The sequence below is a fragment of the Odontesthes bonariensis genome, chromosome 15 (assembly GCF_027942865.1).
Source record: "Odontesthes bonariensis isolate fOdoBon6 chromosome 15, fOdoBon6.hap1, whole genome shotgun sequence".
NCBI lineage: Eukaryota > Metazoa > Chordata > Actinopteri > Atheriniformes > Atherinopsidae > Odontesthes > Odontesthes bonariensis.
This window is the reverse complement of record NC_134520.1, coordinates 32,760,305-32,785,872: the sequence shown is the minus strand read 5'-3', so window position 1 is coordinate 32,785,872 and position 25,568 is coordinate 32,760,305. Positions and strand designations below refer to the sequence as shown.

General features: G+C 41.4%; 1 protein-coding gene across 1 annotated transcript in view; it reads left to right on the top strand.

Annotated features, from left to right (window-relative positions):
- Positions 1 to 2,744: 2,744 nt before the first annotated feature.
- The window catches only part of adcy1a (adenylate cyclase 1a), a 61,099-nt gene continuing 38,275 nt past the window's right edge, over positions 2,745 to 25,568 (top strand). Inside the window, exons 1-4 of the mRNA XM_075484474.1 lie at positions 2,745 to 3,575; positions 5,324 to 5,473; positions 12,907 to 13,025; positions 19,115 to 19,226. Of these exons, the coding sequence (XP_075340589.1) occupies positions 2,961 to 3,575; positions 5,324 to 5,473; positions 12,907 to 13,025; positions 19,115 to 19,226 (996 nt within the window). The 5' untranslated portion in view covers positions 2,745 to 2,960. The remainder of the gene's footprint in view (positions 3,576 to 5,323; positions 5,474 to 12,906; positions 13,026 to 19,114; positions 19,227 to 25,568) is intronic.

Genomic DNA, 25,568 nt, shown 5'->3' with positions numbered 1-25,568 from the left:
AAACTCTATTTAATTCACTGTATTAACACTTTTTTTTTCACCTGTGTCGTTTTTCCTTGCAAAATATAATTCTGTATAACACACCATCATAGTCTTTTATCAGTGTCAGTCATTTCTAATCATTTGGTGGCTCAGTTTGTGTGCAAATCAGCTGCATATTCACAGTAAACGAGTCCTTGAAAGGATTTATAGACCGGTTTGAATCTCTGCAGGGTGTTATGAGGGGAGATTAGTTTGTTTCACTCTGTTAGAAGACAAAATCTGATCAGCCTCCATTCATTTGGGAGGTCAGACTGACTTTGATCTCACTGCTGATCTCTGCGGCCGAATGATTAAGGTGTGCTGAACAATATTGGATATTGACCACGTAGTAATGGGCCGCGTGCATGAAGAGACTTTTTGTTACGATGGCCCAGAGTGCCTCACATTGACCCACTCGACACATCGATGAAGCCGGTTCATTGACTTTTGTAAGCATCGAGGCAATTTAAAGAAAACAAGGTTATTATTGAAGCCGCCGGAGCTCCTGAGTTTGTCTTCTAAAGGTACCAACGTGCACTAAAGAGAAGCCTTTTATAGCTTTTAAAAGCCCGTTGCGTTTGACTTTCTGTCTAATCTGACAGTTGTGGAGAAGGGGAATCACACCACTGAGGAGGCTTTTGTATGAAAACAGGTACCGATGGAGTGTTATTAGCATGTGAATGCATCTTCACAACAAAAAGCCACTTACAGATTTATGTGTCCTTCACGTGAAATAGTCCTGTGCGACAGATTGGACCCATACCTCTGCTTTATCATTGTTTTGACTGATTTATTGTGGTGTTATCTGAGCATAGATGCTTTATTTAGACTAGGGCTGGGTAACGATTAAAATGTTTAATCTAATTAATCACATGATTTCCCCGATTAATCGCATTTGTACGCAAAATCCCAAAATGAATCCAAAAGTAGCGTATAGCTTTTAGCATTTAGTTTTATTTTAAATGTGCTGCCATATGAATGAAAGTGCCATAACATTTGTTGTGCAAACACACTTTTAACATCAGCATCTTTCTGTAGTTTTTATGTAGAAGCCTCGCTCCACTGTCTGTTTCCTTGAATGACTTGCTGCTATCAGTTGTGTGTTTTGCCTTTAAGTGATATTTTCGACTGGAACTACTACGCTGAGAAGACAATTCAACTTGGCAGTGTTTACAGATGACTTTGGTTCTGTCGACTCCGCCGTCTGGAAGAACTTTAAAATGAAAATGGCCGAGTAAAAGTTCCGTACCCTTCTCCATGTTTGGTGGATCCGCCGATTACTTTCTTTTCCTGTTCCACAGCAGACAGCAGCAGACTTTTACAAAATAAAAGCCTGTGAGCGATAGACTTTTACAAAATAAAAGCCTTTTCAATCATTTCAATCCCTACTGACACATTCCTGAGCAAAAACGTCATATTTTGCATAGCTAAAACTAAACAGTTTTTCTCAAATCCACGTAAACCTGCCACAGTCTCTTCTTTGCAACGGTTACAGAAATGGGGGACCTGGCTGCTGTGTCAGCACATATAACACACCTACTGTGTCACCATCATGCATGAAAACACGCTCATTCTATTTAACATTTAACTGAAGATCTGCATCCTCAGATTTTACACCCACATTAGAAAACCCCCCCCCCCCCCCCCCCCTTTTGTTACTCATTCTGATCCTCGGTAAATTTGAATTTCTTGGTGTCTATCTACCCACGGGATCTATTTATACGGCCACCTTTGGCGCAATTCTTTTCAGTTATGTAAATATTTATCACATTTTTTAATTCATGCAAGAATAAGCTAAAGAAATCATGTAGTAAACTGTTTTTACATTATAACTCATGTAGGTTTGGATGTAAATGCTGTTTTTTGTGACTATAAAAATGTCTTCATGATAACTTTTTCCTTTAGACGACTTTTTACCCTCCCCATACTTCCCCAATTGATTAAATGACAAACTCCTGTTTGCTGAACTTTCTACAGTCTTCTTTCTTGTTTTTTTTTTTTTTTATTCTAAAGAGTTTGTTCTGCAACAATCTCAAATTGAACACACATTAAAATAACCTAAAGCGCAAATCTTCAAGTCCAGCAACGGTGCACCACCAGTTTGAGAGCCCACACCATCATTTCCCCCCGTAAATTCAGGATTTTTTTTATCCCACCCACGCGATTATTACTGATCTTTTTTTTTTTTTTTTTTTCTGTTAGAGTGTGAAATGAATATTTCATGAAACTAAAATAAATGAGAGGAAGATTCGCGGGAAAGACCACATTGTTGCTAATAATGGAGCACCCACCGGTGCGGCTGGTCTATTTTTAGCCGGGATCTGCAGACACTGAGAGGGGGAAATCACCGGCACTGACTCTAGCATGCTTTTGTCCTTTGCTCGTGCGTCTCAGACGAGGGAAAAGAACAGAAAGTACAAGCGGGGGGAATTATTTTATGTTCATTGTTTGTTTCTGTTATAAGATGCGTGAGCGCTGAGCCTCGTGGACATGCGTTAAGACATGCGTCTTATGAGTCCTGCTGGGGCGCGCGATCACAGGTGAACCAGTCTGAGTGGAGGCAGGTGGTCCGCGCGCGAGAGAGACGGAGGAAGGGAGGGTGGGTGACACTCAGAGAGAGAGAGAGAGAGAGAGAGAGAGAGAGAGAGAGAGAGAGAGAGAGGGAGTTAGAGAGAGGAGGCGCGCGCGGCACAGTGCTCGGGCTACTTTCCCGACGACACAACAACAATAGCCAACCTGTGGATGAGCGCGCGCGGTGCTCTGCCGTGTCCTCCGCAGCCACCCTCTCCCCCTCTGACACCGAGCCCGACCCTCGGACATCCAGGACGCATGAACTGGGAGAGGGTGCCGGTTCGATTCCCGCGAGGAGGAGGAGGAGGAGGAGAGCAGCCGAAAAGTTGAAGCGGGGTGGGGAGGGGGTCGCGCGCCATCTCCGCTTCATGAATGGCCGGAACATGGAGGAGATGCCGTCCGAAAGAGTTAAGACGCGGCGGAGGAAGGGTCCCTGCCCGGCCGGTGCGCCCCTGCGCGCCATCGCCTGCGAGGACGAGTTCAACAGCCACGAGCTGGAGGCTCTGTTCCAGAGCTACAACCTGAAGCTGGAGCAGACCGCCACCCTCAAAGCGCTGGCCGTGCTGATCGTGGCCGCGGCGTCGCTGTCCCTGATGGAGCTGCTGTCCAGCCCGCGGCTCACCTTGTCCAAGGGCTCCCACCCGGTGCACTGCGTGGTCTTCCTGTCGCTCTTCATCGTCACCAACGTCAAATACCTGCAGGTCACGCAGCTGCAGCAGATCGCCAAGCTGGCGCTGCTGTTCAGCTTCACCTTTGCGCTGCTCTGCTGCCCCTTCCCGCTCGCGCTCGGGACGTCGGAGCTGGCGAACGCCGCCGCCCCTGAGCAAGGCGTGTGGCAGCTCATGCTGGTCACCCTCGTGGCTTACGTGCTGCTGCCCGTGCGGACGCTGCTGGCCGTGCTCTTTGGGGGGATGCTGGCTGCATCCCACTTCATCGTCATAGCGACGTCGGTCACGGGCAGAAGACAGAAGCTGTGGAGACCGGTGAGTTCCGCACGTGCATCCCAGTCAGCTGCTTGCGTGACACAACAATCCTCTCACTTGTTCCACCACCATACGTGTGAAGTGGGTTAAAATCCAAGTGTTCCCCTCAACAAACTCCAGTCCAAGTGCCTCTGAGCAGCAGCTGCTCCGGTGTGTTGTTTTGCTCCCAGTTGTACTCTGAAGTATGACTGTAGTGATGTGGAGAGCCGGGCTGTTTATTCATCCGACTTTCCCTGGAGAAAAAAGGGTTAAACAACACGCTCTGCATCGATTTTAGCTCCAGGACAGAGAAGCTGTGAAAGTGGAAGCGGGCAGACTGGCTCACTTTTTGCGCATCGGTGTGATTCAGTAGACGAGGAGCTGTCCAGCCGCGCGTGCTGAAACGGGAGATTCAAACACAACTCTGTGTTGATTACCTGATCCTCGTGAATCAGATAGCAGCGATAGTTGTAGTGCAAATGACTGAGTCTGGTTTCTGAGGTCTAAAACATGCACGAATGCTTGTTATTAAGGCTCAGTGACCTTTTTGCTTGAAAAACCATGTAGATGTAAACATCAATTTTATACTGAGACATATTCAGATGTCTTAAAGAAAACGATTGACCAAAATGACCAAAGCACAGATATCTCTCTATTTTAAGTAGGGCTGGGCGAGTTAACTCGTTAACGCATTAACGCATTATTCGTTAACGCATTAATAATTAATTAACGACGATAAATATTTTATCGCACATTAGCGCAAGTTTTATTATTTATTTTATTATTGCAAAAGTGTTGCTCACAGGCTTTTATTCTGTAAAAGTCTGTTGCTCACAGGCTTTTATTTTGTAAAAGTCTGTTGGTCACAGGCTTTTATTTGGTAAAAGTCTGTTGCTGTCTGCTGTGGAACCGGAAAAGAAAGTAATCGGCGGATCCACCAAACATGGAGAAGGGTACGGAACTTTTACTCGGCCATTTTCATTTTAAAGTTCTTCCAGACGGCGGAGTCGACAGAACCAAAGTCATCTGTAAACACTGCCAAGTTGAATTGTCTTCTCAGCGTAGTAGTTCCAGTCTAAAATATCACTTAAAGGCAAAACACACAACTGATAGCAGCAAGTCATTCAAGGAAACAGACAGTGGAGCGAGGCTTCTACATAAAAACTACAGAAAGATGCTGATGTTAAAAGTGTGTTTGCACAACAAATGTTATGGCACTTTCATTCATATGGCAGCACATTTAAAATAAAACTAAATGCTAAAAGCTATTCGCTACTTTTGGATTAATTTTTGGATTTTGCGTACAAATGCGATTAATCGCGATTAATCAGGGAAATCATGTGATTAATTAGATTAAATTTTTTAATTGTTGCTCAGCCCTAATTTGAAGTTTTTGAAGCAAAAATAGCAAAACAATGAGAAAAAAAAAGATCCAAATTTCGTGTTTATTCTTTTGATCTAATGTGGTGATGACCTTCAAATTTAAACTGAAAACTGGACGTGCCAGATAACAGGGTTTCTCTGGCCTATTAACTCCGATTTGATCAGAATCAAAGAGTCAATGTGCAAAATGAAGTGTGGGACAAGAGCAGGAGTCAGCAATCTCTGAGCAACGGAGCACTTTGTCCGCCTGCCATCCCACTCGAGAGCTTTTGCTCACTCACACTTATGCTTATGTATATATGTATATAGGGTGTTCTTTCACACGCACGTATGGAGCGTGGACGCCGCCGGCTTGGTTAGGCATGTCTGTTCTTGTCTGTGTGCAGCTGGTGGCCAACGCCGTGCTCTTCGCCAGCGTCAACTTGTCGGGGGTGTTTGTGAGGATCCTCACCGAACGCACCCAGAGGAAAGTCTTCCTGCAGGCTCGCAACTGCATCGAGGAGCGTCTGAGGCTGGAGGATGAAAATGAGAAGCAGGTGAGGCGTGAACACACACAAACGCGCCATAAATGATCGGAAAGGAAGCACATCACGTGCACCCACTCTCTGCTGAGCACGTATGCACTCTCAGAAATAGGGGTACGAGTCCTTTTTCGTCCCCTGGGGTAAAATCTATACTAATGTACCCCCCTAGGGTTCATTATTGGACCTAAAGGTACATATATGTACTCAAGTGGTAAAAGTTACCTGTATGTACCTTTTTGAGGGTCCAATAGGTACATATATGTATTCAAGTGGTAAAAGGTACATATATGTACCTTTTTGATGGTCCAAAAGGTACATATATGTACTCAAGTGGTGGTAAAAGGTACATATATGTACCTTTTTGAGGGTCCAAAAGGTACATATATGTACTCAAGTGGTAAAAGTTACCTGTATGTACCTTTTTGAGGGTCCAATAGGTACATATATGTATTCAAGTGGTAAAAGGTACATATATGTACCTTTTTGATGGTCCAAAAGGTACATATATGTACTCAAGTGGTGGTAAAAGGTACATATATGTACCTTTTTGAGGGTCCAAAAGGTACATATATGTACTCAAGTGGTAAAAGGTACATAAATGTACCTTTTTGAGGGTCTAAAAGGTACATTTATGTACTCAAGTGGTGGTAAAAGGTACATATATGTACTCAAGTGGTGGTAAAAGGTTCATATATGTACCTTTTTGAGGGTCCAAAAGGTACATATATGTACTCAAGTGGTAAAAGTTACCTGTATGTACCTTTTTGAGGGTCCAATAGGTACATATATGTATTCAAGTGGTAAAAGGTTCATATATGTACCTTTTTGAGGGTCCAATAGGTACATATATGTATTCAAGTGGTAAAAGGTTCATATATGTACCTTTTTGAGGGTCCAAAAGGTACATATATGTATTCAAGTGGTAAAAGGTACATATATGTACCTTTTTGAGGGTCCAAAAGGTACATTTATGTACTCAAGTGGTGGTAAAAGGTACATATATGTATTCAAGTGGTGGTAAAAGGTACATATATGTACCTTTTTGAGGGTCCAATAGGTACATATATGTATTCAAGTGGTAAAAGGTACATATATGTACCTTTTTGAGGGTCCAAAAGGTACATATATGTACTCAAGTGGTAAAAGGTTCATGTACCTTTTTGAGGGTCCAAAAGGTACATATATGTACCTTTTTTCCTACATGCTGGGGTACAATAGACAGTCTGTGTTAGGCTACTTCAGTATAAGGGTACAAAATTGCCACCAGAGGTACAAGATTGGTCTCTGTAAGGTACAAACCACGAGGGTACAAAACTATACCTTCTGAGGGTACTGCCCCAGTGACAAGCCATCGTACCCCAAAAGGTACAATTCTGTACTTTATTTTCTGAGAGTGATGTTCGAGGAAACTTCACAGTTGCTTCAGAAGTTTTTCTTTTAAAAAAAGGTTTCAGGTGGCAATGTATTCCAGCAACCTGCCCACAGGCACGCAGTAACTATGACAGCAGCTATTTAAGGAAAGAACAATTACTGTGGCACATGCACCAGCGCCACACGTTCCACCCCCTCCGTGCACACCCACGTGGAGTGATTTAACCAAGGCACAATCGGGCAACTTTAACCCACAGAAACGCTTTAGTTATGTGCCGCACCCACCAGTTCTTACATAGAAAATTAATTATCCCCGTGTATTTAACACGCCTCAATATGTCTTAGCTTCACTCTCCTCAAAGCCTGCAAGCACACGCGCACACTTAGCACCTGCACTTTGTAGATTAGGTGATGATATGCTGTGTTTTCTCCAGCAATATCAGGCTCCCTTCTGACAGGTAATTATACAAGCAGATTGCTTTCATGGCCTTCCCACTCCAGGAAAGGTCACAGTTTATCTGAGAGAGAGGGAAATACACACAGACCCTCCTGATTGGGATCTATCAACAGCCAGCGACCAGGCCTCTGCTGATGTGCCCGTGAACACACGTCTCACTCCTGATAATCGCCCATCAAACGGCCGAAACGTGCCTCTGGTTATCACCCGGGTGTTTGCTGGGGTTTCAGCTCAGAGCGGAGCCACAGGTTGTATCGATTCCTGAACTAGTGTCGGCTATATTCAGAGCACCCGCGTGGTAAACCGGCCTCTCGGCTCGACAGCAAATCTCGAAGCTGGAGAAGCCAAAGTCCAAAGCTTTCTCTCCATTCACATACGCCGGAGCTCGTTAGAGCCACCCATCGCATCCACACTCTCAGAAATAGGGGTACAGTACAAGTCCTTTTTTGTCCCCTGAGGTACAATCTATACTAATGTACCCCCTGGGGTTAATTATTGGACCTAAAGGTACATATATGTACCTTCTTTGAGGGTCCAAAAGGTACACATATGTACTCAAGTGGTAAAAGGTACATATATGTACTCAAGTGGTACAAGGTACTTATATGTACCTTTTTTGAGGGTCCAAAAGGTACATCTATGTACTCAAGTGGTAAGAGGTACATATATGTACCTTTTTTGAGGGTCCGAAAGGTACATATATGTACTCAAGTGGTAAACGGTACATATATGTACCTTTTTTGAGGGTCCAAAAGGTAAATATATGTACTCAAGTGGTAAGAGGTACATATATGTACCTTTTTTTCCTACATGCTGGGGTACAATAGACAGTCTGTGTTAGGCTGCTTCAGTATAAGGGTACAAAACTATACCTTCTGAGGGTACTGCCCCAGTGACAAGCCATCGTACCCCTAAAGGTACATTATGTACTTTATTTTTTGAGAGTGATGTTTGATCTGGAACAGGAACTCAGCATCTGTCATGGCTTCATTCTTAATCTTTGCTTCCTTGAAAGTCAGAGTTCCCTCTTGACTTCAGGAGCTCGACTATAAATGATTCTGTAAATGCAGATTCAAACTGAACTAGTTTGTTGTCTTTGTTTCATTTTGACAAAGTAATTCCCAATCGAGATCAGATTACTGAGCCAACATTGACGGATCCTATTTCCATAACAACTGAACCACCGGGGATGGTTGTGGTTAAAAGCTGCAGTTAAAAGGGTATCAGAAGACTTTGATCAGGGATTATCTTAACCATTTCCCAAATGATTATTTTCTTAAGCAGCACTGTACTGTGGGTTAATGCATAGCAACAAACCAGACCATCCGGAGACAGAACTAGGGCGAACCAAAAGTCTTTACAGTTAGCAAATGAAAGCGCTGCTCAGCTGGTAACTGCAGAGAACTTAGAGATGCTCAAAATGTGCAACCAGGGAGGACTAAAGGAGGAGAAACAGGAAACAGATTTTATAAATAAAACGGGAAACGGCAAACTAAACAAACTCTACCAACAAAAACTGGAATAAAACCATAACTCCAAAATACTAAGAACACAAAGAAAATAAAAAACAGAAGAAAACAAGGCACAAAAGTCCCAAAATAAAACTCAAAAACCCTTAAAAAAGTCAACATTCAGATGACCAAAATGATCCTTTTACCATCTTTTTTTCTTGAGCTTTCAGCTGTGCTGCAGTCTTTGTTTTGCTCAGTTGTCACCAGGCGACACAGTTCGTAACTCAGGGGATCCGGCTGCTTTCCCTCAGGTTTTATGGTCACACGGGCGCCGACCTTCTGTTGTCACATGACGATGTTCCCACCGGTGATCAGACTGCTGGAGAATCTAACATGTTAAAGAGGCCCAGAACAACTCTGTCGGATATTCGGCAGGATAAAGATTCGATGTTACAGTAGTGAGGTTATCTTTTCAGGCACCAAATGCAGTGGTAAATCCTTAGAAATGCCGTGTTCATAACACACAGAAAACCACATTTTAAATAAGTTAATGTCTTATTTGCATATTCATAAGATTTCCAATCCAAAACTGAGCTGGGGAGGTTTCATGGTTACATTTCACCACCAAAAAAACGCCTGACTTTTCATTAAAAATGTTTTAAGCTTTGCAATCTTAATACATAAAGGTAGTTTTCCTCAATCTCTGGCTCCAGCAATATTCTGAATCTTTTCTCACTGGTTCACATCTCAAAATGTGGCAGTTCAACAATACAGGCTCAGAAATAGTGAAATTACTACCTTATCTGGGCCACAGAATCCTCAAATGTCCGAGTCTGCCTTTCAAAATGGCAACATATCTATACTTTGCATGGTGTGAAACTGTCAAACACGCTAAATAATTTGTAAAATTACACATTTTTCAAGATCTAAAATGGTTAAATGCTTGTTTGCCTTTGCGAGTTGTGATATGTTTTTTAATGACGTGAAATGATCGCACTTTGCCGTCTGTCACGGTTAAATAAAATACATGATTAGGTCTAGATATTGAAAAGATTTGTGGTTACAGCTTTGCATCACATCGATGGTGTGGTGAGATATATATAAAATCCATTTTGAGACTAATATATAAAAGAGTGTAACAGGAATCCAATATTTAGAGTTCTTTTTCTGGAAACGTGTGCTCATTACTGCACATATAATACCTCGTTTACATATTCAAACACTACATTTCTGAAGAGTGGTTGTGCAAAGAATAATTGACTCAATGTAAGCAATCAACTGGAGTTATTTGATATAAATTAGTTAATATTCTTCTCTATTTATCTAGTTTAGTCAGGGGTGAATCTTAGGTAGAAAATTAAAGTGGATTCAACAAGTTATACTAATTATGTTATGTAAACAGTTATGTTGGTATACAACAATGTTGTGCAGCACTGAATTGAATACTGAGAAGAAGAAGCCACGATTTGGACACTGCTTTAAAACCTAAATACAACCACTGCTTCTATACTTTTCAGGTTAGTAACAAAAAAAGTCACCAAAACACTTTTGTAACTAGTTAGAAAACAGTCACGGTTAGGGCCGAAATACATTCTTCTTACGATGCAACATCCCGGATGCTACTTTGTTGAACCAGAAAACAACACTTTTGTCACTTCCTGGTTGAAATTACTCAACAAAACAACAATTTACAAGGCACAAATATCATTATTTATGGCAAAAGTAACTTCTCTCCACTAGTTGCCTTAATGGACCCCACTATCTCACAACCACGAGAGGTCGCATTTTCTGAAAGTGGTATATAGGTAGCTAGCTATTTCCTGTGTAAAAAACACAATTCACATGTTTTTAAATCTTTTTCTAGGTGGGAGGACAGTTTGCTTAAAGGAGGTTATCTAATACAATATTAATTATTGTTTCACTAACCCTAAACTCCTGTAGGAGTTAGCTTTACAACATACTGTCCAGCATCGACTGTGAAATTGTAGAAATTTGTGTGAAAACGTTGCAGATCAACTCTTGAGTTTGGTCAGTTTTACATGAATTGGGTGGAAGCCTTTTTAATTCGCCCTAAACAAGTGTTATAAGTCCCAGGAAAACAAAGGGTTAGAGTTAGAGTTGCACAGTTACGAAGTCAATACAGAACGTGATCGGACTGGGGACACAATGTTTGCACGAAACTCAAAGAAATCCGGTTGTTTCCACATTAAAACCCGAATGCTCCAAGCTGTTTCCTGGCGGCTTGCTTTGGACAAATGCTTGTGATGTTTGCCGACACGGAGGGCATTTGGAAGGAAAACAGCGAGTCAGCAGAGTTCGGATTCAAACATTCGAGCTTTTTGTTATGCAGGTTACTCAAAAGCAGGGACAATCCTGGTCTCTAGGATCACGATTTGATGTTCGTATGTACGAGCACACATAAAGAATCTGACTGTAAATGGATCAAAAGGCACCCAGCGTGTGACGGAATGGTTCATTTATAAACCTCCGTCGTCGCACAAAGCCCACAGTGAATTAAAGCCGGGACAGATCAGAGAAATGGGAATCATTAACGTGCGATTATAACGCACTCGGGATAAAGAATCGGAAGAGAATAATAAAGCAAGACAATTCATTATATTACTCAAACAGCCACTGCTCACACGGACAAACACACACTGACACACTTTTTTCAGGGAGTGTGATGGCTGCCTCTCGCAGTGGAACGGGAGTATAAAGGGGAAACGTGATGGAGGGAGAACCCGGCTAACCCTGCCTCTCAGCAGCTTTGGAGCACAGCCGCCTGATGATTCATTGTGCATTCACAGCCATTTAACATCCTCAGAGAATTGCAAGTGTACTTCGTGCCGCTGTAACTGAGACTAACACGAAAAAGGCAGATGTGTGAAGACTGGCTGTGTTCTGGGTTTCTGTAGAATCAGTTTTCCTGAGATGGAATGGTTAGAGAGTTTTTGTGGGTCTAATTTTAGATTTTCTTTATCTTTTGACTCATTTTTATTAAGATTTGAAACTATACGATCGAGATTAAAGGGACAGTTCGCCTCTTTTGACATGAAGCTGTATGACATCCCATATCAGCAACATCATTTATGAACATCTTCTTACCCCCTGCTGCGTCCTGTGAGCAGAGTTCCAACCTCGTTTTGGCGTTGATGAAGGTAGTCCGGCTAGTTGGCTGGGGTTTAAAAAATAAAGCGTTTTGCTTCTCAAAACAATATGAGTAGTGATACGAAGGGAGAGAAAATAGGGCCAAGAGATTGTGAGGTCTGACTTTTTTCCTGGAGAACCATTTTGTGATGCAAATGTATTACTCTGTTGAACGCATATTGCTTTGAGAAGCAAAACGCTTTATTTTTTAAACCCCAGCCAACTAGCCGGACTACCTTCATCAACACCAAAACGAGGCTGGAACTCTGCTCACAGGACGCAGCAGGGGGTAAGAAGATGTTCATAAATGATGTTGCTGATATGGGATGTCATACAGCTTCATGTCAAAAGAGGCGAACTATCCCTTTAAGATCAGATTTATTGATCTTAATAATGTATAGGGAAATTTCTGCTCCGCTTTTAACCCATCCAGGTTGGCACCTGTTGAACATGCACAGGGTCACACACTCATAGATGCACAGACAGTCAGCTTCGATTCAACCATAAATCAATTAATAAAGGAAAATTGACAAAAGACAATAGGTGCAATTGAAATGATTAAAAATATGATCATTTGTGTTCTTTTTCTCCTCATTAAAAACAAAATGTTGGATATTGGCTCTCATTCCAAGAGCTAAACAACCTGAACGTTATATTTTTCTTTCTTTTAAGTAACTACAATCATTTAGTGATTTATTGATTTATTCGAAGAGATGTTAGAAATCTAAAACTAAACAATTTAAAAAACACCAAATGTCCAACAGTTCCACATGCAAAAATATCGTAAGTTTTACATTTAAATGTAAGATAATCTCATGTGACATTCAAACGTTTCTGCTGAAGAGAAAGCAGCAGAAACTTCACACCGAGGAGCTTCAAACCGGAGTTAAAGCGCTCTAAAAATACATTTACAGAAGGAGCCAACTCTGTTACTTTACCAACAGGTGTGCAGTTACGTCCTCCGAGTTTGGAGTTCTAACACTTCCTCCTGTTTCTTGTTTTAACCCTTCCCTCCCCAGGAGCGCCTACTAATGAGCCTGCTCCCCAGAAACGTTGCTATGGAGATGAAGGAGGACTTCCTTAAGCCGCCCGAGAGGATCTTTCACAAGATCTACATCCAGCGTCATGACAATGTCAGGTAACGGGGTGTCATGACAACTGCAGAGGTGTGCTGGAGTGTTTTGATCCAGATGTGACGTCAGGGTCGAAAATAGACGGAGAACAATTAAGATTAGTCATTAACACAGATGGAGTCGAGCCATGTTTTTGTCTTTTAAGCAAGTTGAAGCTTATGGTTTAGCCGCCTGATCCTCAGCTTTACTGTTCTGGCTCTCAAACATTATATCTTCGTTAGCCTCAGCGTTTATCAGCGCGCGGGGGGGGGGGGGGGGGGGGCAAACACTTCCAGCTCAGCATTAATCAGCAAGCAGAAAGAGAGATTAGTGGGGACAATTTAGCAGTGAACTAGCCAGATGCTTCCCCTCAGGGCCAAAAGAGATCAAAATCAGAGCTGAAAGTGAGTGAATAATGGACCAAAAGTGTCCGATCAAACTAGAAGCTGATATGTCAAACTTTCATCAACACATTCAGCAAAATAACATGTTTCTGATGTAGAATTTGACCCTATTTGAAACCAACAACAACAACAAAAAAAACCAAAAAACACAAAAACTGCTATATTTCAATATATAGAATGCAAAGTGGAATTGTTGAGCGGGGATAATTATGGTCTGGGATATGTCAATGTTGTTGCTAATCATTGACATATCCCAGACCATAATTATCCCTACTGAATATTTCCACTTTGCATTCCATATTTTGAAAATACTGGCACCTTAAAGGCTTAAAATTTGGGCTAAAAAAGTTCAAATTGGCATCTAAAGGGTTAATTTTTTTTTAAATATTTGAAAATTTGGTAGTTATGATCACAACTGAAGTGGAATAAAAGATTTATGCAAAAAAAATGGAAAAATGTTAATATATGATTTTTTATGTCGTTTTAAAAGGGGACAAAAATGTCTCTTTTCAGAAATTAAGGAGTTTTTTTCCTCCACAATGAAAAATTGCATTGTGTTTGAAATTTGAAAAAATAGTCAAAAATGCACAACTGGACCAAATATGAGTATCACTAATTCCTGTGTGAAATTAGAGGAGAAAGTACACCCCAAGTGGACAAAAATGTCCCCTATCAGGGATTTAGGGTTAAAGCAAACCAAGAGTTTTTTCCATCAGCTGCACATGCGATAAAGGAAGTATTACAGAGTGTGAGAACCTGGCCTGACTTGGTGGTAATTAAATCCCAGTGAGAGAGTTGAGAGGAGAGGAGAGGTTTTCTCTTTGCTCTGAGTGTAGGAGTCGAGTGTACGGCAGCATATTGACAGCACTACTGTCAAGAGACGGTCCTCCACTCTGTCTGTCTGCTCGGCTTCCAGCCTGAGAGCATCATCCCATTCAGCAGCCTCGCTGCCTCGCCGGCGCTCAGCCAAACAAAAGTGGCGTTTCACCCGGTGAGCCACCTCCTGCTCATCTCCGGGGCGCCGCTGCACCAACACATGCTGGTGAAAAGAAACAGTCAGGTTTATGTTGCCGTGCAGGGGCACGACAGCCCCCTGAGCCGGCCCCCCTTTGATGAGGCCCGTTTGATCACACGTGTATTTAGCTTTGCCACCCTGCCTCCTCTCACCCAACCCCGCATCAGCACGACCTGCGAGCACGCCGCCATTCAAAGAGAAATCGCACAGCCGAGCAGCAGTCGTGATCCCAGCTTTGCATACATCAGGTTCCCGAGCAACCGACTACGCTTGCAGAAAGGAGCACAGTGACACAGTCACGATGCAGAGGAAGGGCCCTCCTCCTTTGGACATGTTCACTGAACCTCCACCCACCTAAAAAACTAACTTTTTCAATAGCTGAGCACATTTAACCAGGCAAGACGCGTCTACTTGAAAAGATGTGCATGAATCAAAGGGTGTTTGGTGGCCTTTCCAGAAAATCTAATGTCCATGATGGATCATCTTCTCAAACATTAATTGATTCAAGATTCAAGATTCAAAGTTTTATTTGTCACATGCATAGTTATACACGGTACAACATGCAGTGAAATGACCTTTGACCGCCGTCCACAAAATACAAACTATAAACTAGGTAGCAAAGTAACATTATGGAAAGTTAAAGTAAAATTAAAAATTCCTAAATTAGAATAGTAGAATATCAAATAAAATATATAAACTATATAAGCAAGTTTAAAATACAAGTAAGATTAAAAATATACACATATAGAATAAAATAGAGTGCAAAATAAAGTAAAGTAAAGTGAATATATGTATGTGCACAGGTTATAGTCCGAGATATGTGCAAATATGTGCAGAAAAATGCAGTCCGTGTTAATTAACAATGTTTGACATGCTTTACCAAGAGAGCTAACCTCGCCTGCATTTACCTCTGAGTTTGCCCCGACTTTTGGGTTTCTGTTCTCTTTAATGGGATTTAAAGAAGCTTTCGCTCCAACTCTACCATCGGAGACACTGGAGCTGTGAGAAGTGTTGTTGTTAAACATTTGTTTTATATTCTTAATTCTTTTCAAACTTTCTGTTTGGTTAAGTTCAGGCTCCAAAACCACTTTTCATCGCACCCGTAGGGGATGGGGGGTGTTTCGACACCCCTACTTTTAAAGCAAGATGATTTCACCTTTTTGAATTTTCAATGACCAAATAAAGTTTTAACAAATCATAAAATATGTTTTAAAGACTCTGTACCCTATTTAGAATAATTCTATCCAGGTTTGAGCAGTCTAACTATTGTAGTTTCCATACAGGACCTAGTTTAGGGCGATCAAAATGTAAAGAAAGCAGTGAAATGGACCTTTATGCCCATCCAGTTAATTCGCGAATCGGATGCCAACTTCAGCGTCGTGTCCATGGGCTTGATGTGGTGCTCATGTGCCCCCCTGTAACACCCCCACATTTAAAATCACTGCTCCACCCTTGGTTGAAACACAACCTTTGACAGTTTTAACCAGATGTTAGAAGGTACCGGCCGGCACTCTTGCTGCAGTGTTTTGGATCACCTGAAAGATCTACTCTGATAAAATCAGCTCTGACACGGTCTGGCAGAGTGTGATAGATGCACAGGCAGGTTGCTGTCGAGTTTACACAGATGAAAGAAGGTGACCTGTTTAAAAAGTGATTTAAAAGTTAAATCCTGGTATCCCAGAAATGACTTCAACGTTCCTGACGGGGCAAACAGAGTAACAAAATGGTTGGATCTCAAATGAATCTTTGAAATTATTAAGGCAGTTTTGCTTGAATTAACATGAGGAGAATTCCAGGTCTTTATAACTTCTTGTTGAGAACCGGTTCGAAGTGTTTTAACTCCTTGGGATTGGGAAAAAACGATTCCCTTAGCGATTCCTGTGAGCGCGAATGACGTCACCACGCACGTTGCGTGGCGAGTCCAGGCAGCGCAGCCAGCAGTCAACAGTAAACATGGCGCCCGAGCGGAACAAACGCGCGAAAATTTGGTTCCACTTCACGAAAAAAGACGACAACAGGGCAACTCACAGTACTTGCAAAGTGGATATTTCATCAAAAGAAGGAAATACTACCAACATGCAGATACATTTTAATGAATGTTTTCGATCCACTCCGGACTAACGTTGGTGAATCTGAACCCAGCAGCAGCGTTAGCAACGTTAGCATGTCCTCGGCTAACACTGCAGGTAACTAACTAACAAACTCTGCCTATCATGTTAGCGCCATTTGCCTCATTGTAAAACCTGCTATTAGTAACGGTTAACGTTAAATAAATGCCTTCTCGTGCATTACATTTAGATGATTTAGACCATCTAAATGTAGCTTCTCTAGCTTCTCCTTTCACCAAAGCAGGGAAGAGTAAAATGACCCAGGTTATAAAAGACGAAAGTCAAAGAGCAGTGACTAAGTTGGTGGTAAAAGGCTTGCACCCATCTGCCACAGTAGATGCCCCTGAATTTTGGTAGGGGAATGTGTTCAATTGTCAGAGAAGGTCAAAGTTGCATGTTTTACTTTAAGTTAACTAAACAAAGTTGATGCTAATCCACCTGTTCGTTGGATTTTTTTTCCAAATGAGAATCGTTAAGCATAATCAAAAATGGAATTGGAATCTTAAAAATGTGATCAATTCCCATTCCTATCAATCAGTGGGGTCACATGGCACTGAAAGGATCAGATTATTGGCTAAATTACAATAAGATTGAGTTATTAAGTGCATGTAGACATCTTAATCTGACTATAAATTGGATTGGATTATTCAGGATTGGATTAAGACCCAGAGATAACTTGGGTTGAAAGTCAAATTAAACGCGTTTGCAGACGGGTGAGTTGGACTTTGCGTTCTGTGCATCCTCGAGATTTTTTTCCTGTGGTCGTGAACCAGAAGTCGGCGATATTACTGTTGTTGTCGCCGTCAGAAAGAAACAAACAACGCGATGGAGAATGCTCCGTTGGGCATCGAGTTTGTGCAACAAGCAGCTCATCACAGACCAAATGTAGAGGGACGTAGCTTCATCTGGGTCTTCATTCGCCTTTTTCTCGAATGCCTGAGTTTGTTTCCATTCATTCACCGCCTTATATCCAAGGATAATTACCCTTGCTCAACTCATTCTTATCATAATTCAACCAATTATCCGATCCTTTCAGTGCCATGTGACCCCACTGACTGATGTTACTGACGTGTTGTTGATTAACCTATTAGTTGCAATATCTTCCTCCAACTGTTTCTCTTTAATACCACTTACTTTTCCAGCCCTTTGCTCCTCTAAATGACACAATTCGCTGCATTCAAATTCAAGATATTTTTCATTAAATGTTAAAATGTCTCGCTTTTGATCGTTTATGTTGGTCTATGAGATTTCTAATGAATTCATTCCTGGTTTTTACACTTTACAAAGCATGTTCATTTTTATTGGAATTGGGCTTGTAAGTAAAGGTGTGCATCATCAGCATAACAATAGCAGTTTATGTGATGGTCCATGAGGATATCGTCCAATGGGAGCATAGGAGGAACATAATTGATCTCTCTCCGTAATCCTGAATAACATAAAGCAACCCTGGTATCTGTACAGGACACATTATGTACATTTACAAACTTATTTATCAGATATTCATGACATAAACCAGTCTACAGCAGTACCCTTGATCCTGATTATAGGGTCAAGATTTGTAATTAGATGTGTTTTCAGGTTCACCACAAAGATAAGTTCTGAAACACCAGTGATTAACAACTGGATACAGCCTTTTTTGGATTTCCCTGCATGTTTACAACCTGTACCCTGTTTTTCTCTGAAAAGTAACACCAAAGAGGTCCCGATAAAGCTTCTGTATGTGGTTAGTTTGAGATTGAACAGGTTGTTTTTCATAAATCTCATTTTAAAATAATTTTGAACTCATTTTTGAAACTGCGATCAGATTAGTTGTCATTTCACCTTCTAAACGTGACTGTTCAGAGTGGCAGGATGTTGGAAAGATCCCGGCTGGCATGCATGAGAGGCGGGAAACACCCTGAACTGGTCACCAGTCTCTGAAGTATGGGCTGTGTTGTCACTGCACTGGGCTGAATGTTTCTATGGAACAGCTGCTGTCTGTGAGCTTCACAGATGATTCATGCTCACGTTTTTTTATGGGAGCTTTCACAAACTCCGACAAACAGGAGGTCGGGAAAACAAAAACACATTTCAGTATTTCTCACAATCAGGCATTCAACCGTCTCAGAGTCATCTATCATAAATTAGATAAATCCAGCTCAAGCCCGGATGCCTACTCCGCTGAGAGCAGTGATTTATTTTTTTTTTTCACTGAGTCAATCAGATCCATAACACCTTGTTTTGCTGCCATCTGGCCTGCCTCTGAGCAAATGAATGAGGGGCTAAGTGGCTTTCAACACATTCCTCAACCGTTATATCAGCTAGCCAGCAGCAGGCAATTTAGCTGCGTAATTGATTTAGTGGCTGGCCTAAAAAAAATGCTTTCACTTATTGGGGATTGGATTAAAGGGCTCGCTGTTTGTTTCGTAGCTGATCACCGTTCTCAGATTTTTCTGCGTCAGTGTGATCCGTGAGTATCTGTTTCCAAAATGGGTAGAAAAACACTGCTCTGTGAATTTCTCTGTGTTTTGTTTTGTTTTATTTGTTTTTTTTGTGGAGCACAGAGAGGGAAAAATGAGCTAAAATCTCTTTCCTCTCCCTCCTGACAGCATCCTCTTTGCAGACATTGTGGGTTTCACCAGCTTGGCTTCTCAGTGTACTGCTCAGGAACTGGTCAAGCTGCTCAACGAACTCTTTGGGAAGTTTGATGAACTGGCCACGGTAAGTCTTATACGCCGCAACTGTTCACCTGTTTCATAATGACAGTTACGGCACAAATAAACAGTCTGCACATTTAGGCAAGGCAAGGCATCTTTGTTTATACAGCGCATTTCATACCACAGGCAACTCAATGTGCTTTACATAAAGACAAGGCATTTAAAAGCATAAAAACAACCAATTAAAGAGAATAAAAATTAAAACACACAGTTAAAAGCAATCAAAGAAGAGGGGAAAAAGAAAAATTTAAACTCAACCATAAGCACACTGAAAGAGAAATGTTTCTAACCTGGATTTAAAAGTGCTCACAGTTGGGGCTGATATCAGTTCTGCTGGTAGTTTGTTCCAGTTGTGTGCAGCATAACAGCTAAAAGCTGCTTCACCGGGTCCAGATTGAACTCTGGGCTCCACTATCTGACCTGAGTCAGCAGATCTCAGAGCTCAAACCTCTTCTCTTTAGCCGCTTTCGGGCAGACCGTTCTAAGAAAGTAGTTATCAGAACTACCCTCCTCGAATTTCGTTCTGATAACTATCCTTCCCCAGCGGAACTGTTTCAGTCTGCATTCGCACATGAGTCGGGACCTGATAGGGACTGATGCGCCGCGCGCAGCCGTCTGCTTCAGTGACGTGTTAGCTGTTAGCCGTTTAGCGCTACATTCAAACACAAAACAAAACGGTAAAAGTAAGAAGAGTAGAAAAACACCACCAAGAAGCTAATATGGAGAGCGGGGAGGTCATCGTGTTTATGGTCTGCATGATGGTGATATTAATCATGGACAATCACATCAGGCGTCTAATATCGAGGCTGGAAGAGCTCACAGAGAGAGTCAGGAGATACTTTTTTATTTCATGAAGGAAGAAAGGAGAGCAGAGCGCTGCAGACAAATGAGACAAAGTGTAAGTTAACTTATTAAACACCCGCCGGTTGTGTCTGTGTCATATGAGGAGACATTTCAGCCGTGATAGAATTACATGGGGCGTAGCTACCGACCACCACACACCTCCCTTAGATTAGTTCTATAAGAACTATGAAAAGACCCGACCTCGGAGAAGGAGCTAAATAGTTATAGGAACTAAGGGAGAAAGCCCCGAGTTCCTGTGTGTCCAAACACGGGAGAAAACGGCCCCGCGGATTAAAAGGTTATTAGAACTGCCAAAGGTTCCTACAGTCCGAAAGTGGCTTTTGTTGCCAAACACAACGACCTCAGTTTTTTCTTGATTTAACTGAAGGAAATTTTGGTTCATCCACTTTTTTGACTTGCTCTAAGCAGTCGCTCAATGGCCCTATGGGACTGCAGTCACCTGGAGACAGTGCCAGATATATCTGTGTGTCATCTGCATAGCTGTGGTAGTTGACTTTAGAGTTCTTCAGATTTTGACCCATTTAGAGGATCTGGTGAGGTAGATCGAAATGAAAGTTCCCGTCAAGAACCGAACTGTCCATGGAGTCCAAAACCAATGTTTTGGGTGGGATTTCTACATTGCAGCCACTAAGGCTGCAATTTCCCATTGAATCTATAAAGTGTATCTCATCTTACATAGCAAGACACCGCACGTTCAAATCCCCCGACATGATGATATAGAAGCGTCATGTAGTGAGGTGTAAGTCTGGATTACGAAAGGGAAAATGAGTCGAGAAAACATAGGAAGTGAGCAGTTTCTGAGCTTTGTTGTAAAAGTTTTTGCTCTGTGGGCCAATGTACAGCAGCTGTTTGTCCTGATTCATTCTGGCGCTGGAGGTGGAGGACCCAAATGCCGGGCTATTGCAGGAGGCGAAGACAAGCAGGTAGTCTCAGAGGCTTTATGAAAAAGAAACCAAAGGCGCTGCCAAGGCAGGAATAATAAACTACAAACAAAAAATGCTAAGCAACGAGAACCAATGGGAGACAACAGAACCACAGCAACATGCCATGATATGGCAAGAAACAAAGAAAAAGTACTATATATATATATATATATATATATAATCACACAATGAACAACATGTGGGAGTAATCAGCAACAGAAACCAGGCGTGACAAGGATCTATTAAAAGAAAACATAACAGGAAAACTAACAAAAGTCAGAGTAAAAAAGAATACAGCTGGGTGAGACAGGCATTATAAGTTTGATTTGATCAACACCTCTTCTTCTTAAACTTATCTTAAATATCCAAAACATGTGAGAAATGAGACATTTTTCTACTTTTTTACTGAATAAACTCTAATTTAAACAATTAGTTTGAATTAGATCAAGTAAAATTCCTTCTTATTCATCAGTTCTAGTCTTTCTTTAAAGACTTTTTCTTTTTATTCGAGTCTAGATTGAAGTTGTTGTGATGCCGCTGAGCCTCACAATTAAGCAGCTGTTGTTCACCTCCACGACAAGAGAATGTCTTATTTGGTCCTACGGCTCATTTATTATGCCGAGCCAACTGCGTATTGATCCAAATGGTGAAAGTAAAGCAGGGGAGATTGTCTGACATGGAGGAGGAGGAGGAAGAGAAGGTCAAGAAGGAGAAGGCGCTGGACGGGTGAGAGGAGGAGAAATGAGAGAAGGGATGTTTAAACAGGGGGGAGATAAAGGCTGAGGAGGTGGACTGTTTCAGTGTGAGTCTGTGGATGTGTATGTGTGTTATGAAGCACTACTGGGACCGCTGAGAGTGTGCACGGCAGCGTGCACGGTGCCTCAGTAAGCCCGTGTAGCGTTGTTCTTTGGGAAAGAAGATTAGGTGAGTGATAGGTTATCTGCCGCCAGACCACTGTAATCATATTAATACTGCATGAGCCGCACACACACACACACACACACACACACACATGCACTCCTTTTCCCACGCTTCAGAGGACATTGCATTGACTTGCATACATTTCCTGAAAAACTCATCCATACCACAACCACATAGTCTCTTAATCCTGGTCCTAATCGTAAGCTAAATCTTCATACTGTTATTTAATGATTCGCTTTAAGTTGGTTTTTCTTTTGAAAAGGAGGGCATGTCCCCACGCTGCATTTTAAAAACAAATGTATTTCCCCACAACATGTGCAACGATCTTTAAATACACTTTAACCTCATAGCGTTATCCGGGCCGTGGTGATTCACCGCTGGCATGATGCATTCCCTTGCCCCCAACTTTCACCAATACCCAAAACGTAAAGCCAAGTTTTCACCCTCAAAAATCCTGTTGAAACATAAGGGGTGCACCATTTGGTCTTTTCAAAACACGTCGGAGCCCATAAGTATAGTAGATTACTCATTTCTGGATCTTTTGAATATAGAAAAAACAAGCAAAAACACACACACACACATCCTTAGTCTTTATCATTAACAGCTGACCTACAGTAGAGTGTCACTTTGATTAAATAATAATAGTATAATATATAATAATAATAATAAAAGGTTGTTTTGGTGGTGTTGGGTGATGTGTGGTGGAAACCGAGGACCATCTTAGTTTACAAAAAACATGGGAACAGTTGAGAAGTCAAATAAATGACCTCTTTCCTGAGCACTTTCTTTCCAAGGTCAAGAAAAGCTGGTAGGACGAAGTAATGAGGACTGAGAATTTGACCACATTCGCACGAAGCTGCGAGTGGTGAAACCACAGCTGTTGGTGAAAATATTCCATTGAAAACACATTAAGTACTTCCCCTAATCTGTTCTTATTGCATATTGATATATGAGTATTAGTACATATTAGTATGATGGGATTTACAGTTAAAAAAAAAAAAAAAAAGCCACAAAAGTAAAAGATGTCCTCACATATTGCTCACCCACGCTGCTCAGGTCCTTTGTTCCCACAGCCATAAGGCTTTTTATCTGTGACTGCTGAGTTCTTCTCAAATTGATTGATTTATTTTTTATTTATTTATTTTTTAATTATTATTATTATTATTTATTTTTTATTATTATTACTATTTATTTATTTTTATTATTGTCACTATTTATTTATTTATTTATTATTATTATTATTATTATTATTAGTTAGTAGTAGTATTTTTATTGAAATTGGTATTATTATTGTTGTTGTTAATTTACAATCATTGTAAATATTAATAATTTTTTGAGCTACTTGACTAATTTTAATTTCCCCCATTGGGGGATAAATAAAGCATTTTTCTATTCTATTTTATTCTACCTTTCATGAAGGTGGTCCAGTGTCTCTTTAAGCAAAAGGAGGTACAAAAGAAAGTACTGATGCCTCTTTGCTTGGCATTTGGCGAACTTAAACAGCTAATATCATGGCTACCATGTAGGAGTGGGAATTTTTGGGCACCTCACAATTTGATTATAAAACAATTATTGATGGATCCTTAATTTATGTTTATTGCTGCACTTTTTCACAACATTTCTTTTTGTCTCTTGCAATTTTGAAAAACAGTGCATTTGTAATAAGAAACAAGAGCTGAATTAATTTCCATTACATTTGATCAAACTAATGGAAATGCGTGCAAACCGCCCGTATTACTTTATTGAAATAATCAAAATTTGGACGTTTGTGAATCGATTCGGAATCGTCCACGTCCGAATAGCGATGCGTCTGAGAATCTGAAATTTTCCACCACCCCTACTACCATGTAGATACTTCCAGGTGATTTCACTCACTCAGGAACCTTCTTAACTGACCCCATATAATGTGTTTTCATCTCAGAGATACCACCATGTCACTCCAATAGCTCAGAAAGGACACCGATAGTTGTCTATAAGAGCAGCTCTTTTGCATTTCAAGTGGGGGGGGCATTCACTTGGATGCAGCTTGACATTTGAGGCACTAGATATCGTTTATTAACGATGAACAAAACAAAACACACGCAGAAAATGAACCAACATTTAAGCTGATGATGCAACAGATTAAAATTAAGACTCATATACCAACTAAATGGCTCGGTTTCTCCTCGAAGTTCATAAATGTGATACAAAGGCAACAGAAAGTAGCCTTTAAACGTGGGAACGGGGGACACAAACACTGCCCAAATACTATTTATCAATCATCTCTTGGCTACTTTTACTGCCTCTAAGTGGTAAAATACAGGCTGTGTTCGAAACCGCATACTACTCCTACTACTCTACTACTCCTACTAACTTTTTGAGTTAGTATACGAGTTTGAGTAAGCAGAAGTTCCCGGATGCATACTAGATTCTCTGAAATGTTGGGTAAGCATCATGAGGTTACTACTCATACTCAAACTACCCAAGATGCAACGTAACGTGACGTCGCCGATCGTCATTTCCTGTCAAAACGGCAGTTTCAAGCTAGCTACAACGAGGGTAGGTTCACTTCCTGTTTTCAAAACAAAAGCACCAATTGTATTGTAATGACTTTCCCTATGATAAAAGGCAACGGGTATTTTATTTTGTGAAAATAACCGGAAGTGCGTTGCACACTGCGGCTAGCTTTAGTAGCGCCGAATTCGTGGGAACAAAATTGTAAATAGCCGGTATTTTGTCAGGTTTTCAACACGTTGGGGATCTAAACGACTACTTTCTCGCCTGAAAATGTTTCAAATGTTGCTCAAGTTTACAGAGTTTAGAGCTTAAGAGAAATCAGCTTCAGGCCGGCTGATTTCAGCTCGGGCAGGAGCGAAATGCATTGTGGGTAAACGCTCTGCATACTGTCTGATCGATGAGTATGTAGTATGTAGTATGCGGTTTTGAACACAGCCACAGCTTTAAAAATAGCTATAGAGGCATTTGGCACAATAGATTATTTATAAGATCGATTATAAGGTGTTGTGAAGATCTTTTGCCTAAAAGCTGAAAAATAAAAGTAACGTAGCTTCATTGGATCGGTCACGTTCAACCACCAAAGAACCAAATGTTCAAACAATCTGTATTGTTTACATAATAAACTCCTTATATGATGTCACAGTGCATTAAATCACATTAAAAGAATGTTGTAGTTTATGTGCATCACAAAGAACGAAGAGCTTACCTTCCACATATTAACCTTCTGCAAGCCTCGCCCCTCAGTGGGCCGCATGCGCGACCTCTGCTGCCACGGGGCAATGTTTTATGGCATGCAGGCACATGCATGCACGCAGATCACATGAACATCAGGATTATCCCTCTTGAGTTAATTCTGTAGCTATACAATCAGTCGTGGCTTAAAATGGGGACAGAGCGACAGAGGGGGGGATTAAGATCAAGATATAAGGTGATACGCGGCTCGCCGTCGGTGCTCCATTGCTCAGCAGCCCGTATTATGGAAATCTTGTGATGAGGATATATTGTGTGTGAGCGTGTGTGCGTAGTGGCAGCTGCATCCTAATTGAGATTTATATCCTGTCGCGTCAGCGAGGGAGAAATTCACTTTCAAACTGGCTCCGTCACAGCTGCTGTGCCTGTCTGACTGCTGTGAGCTACACCAA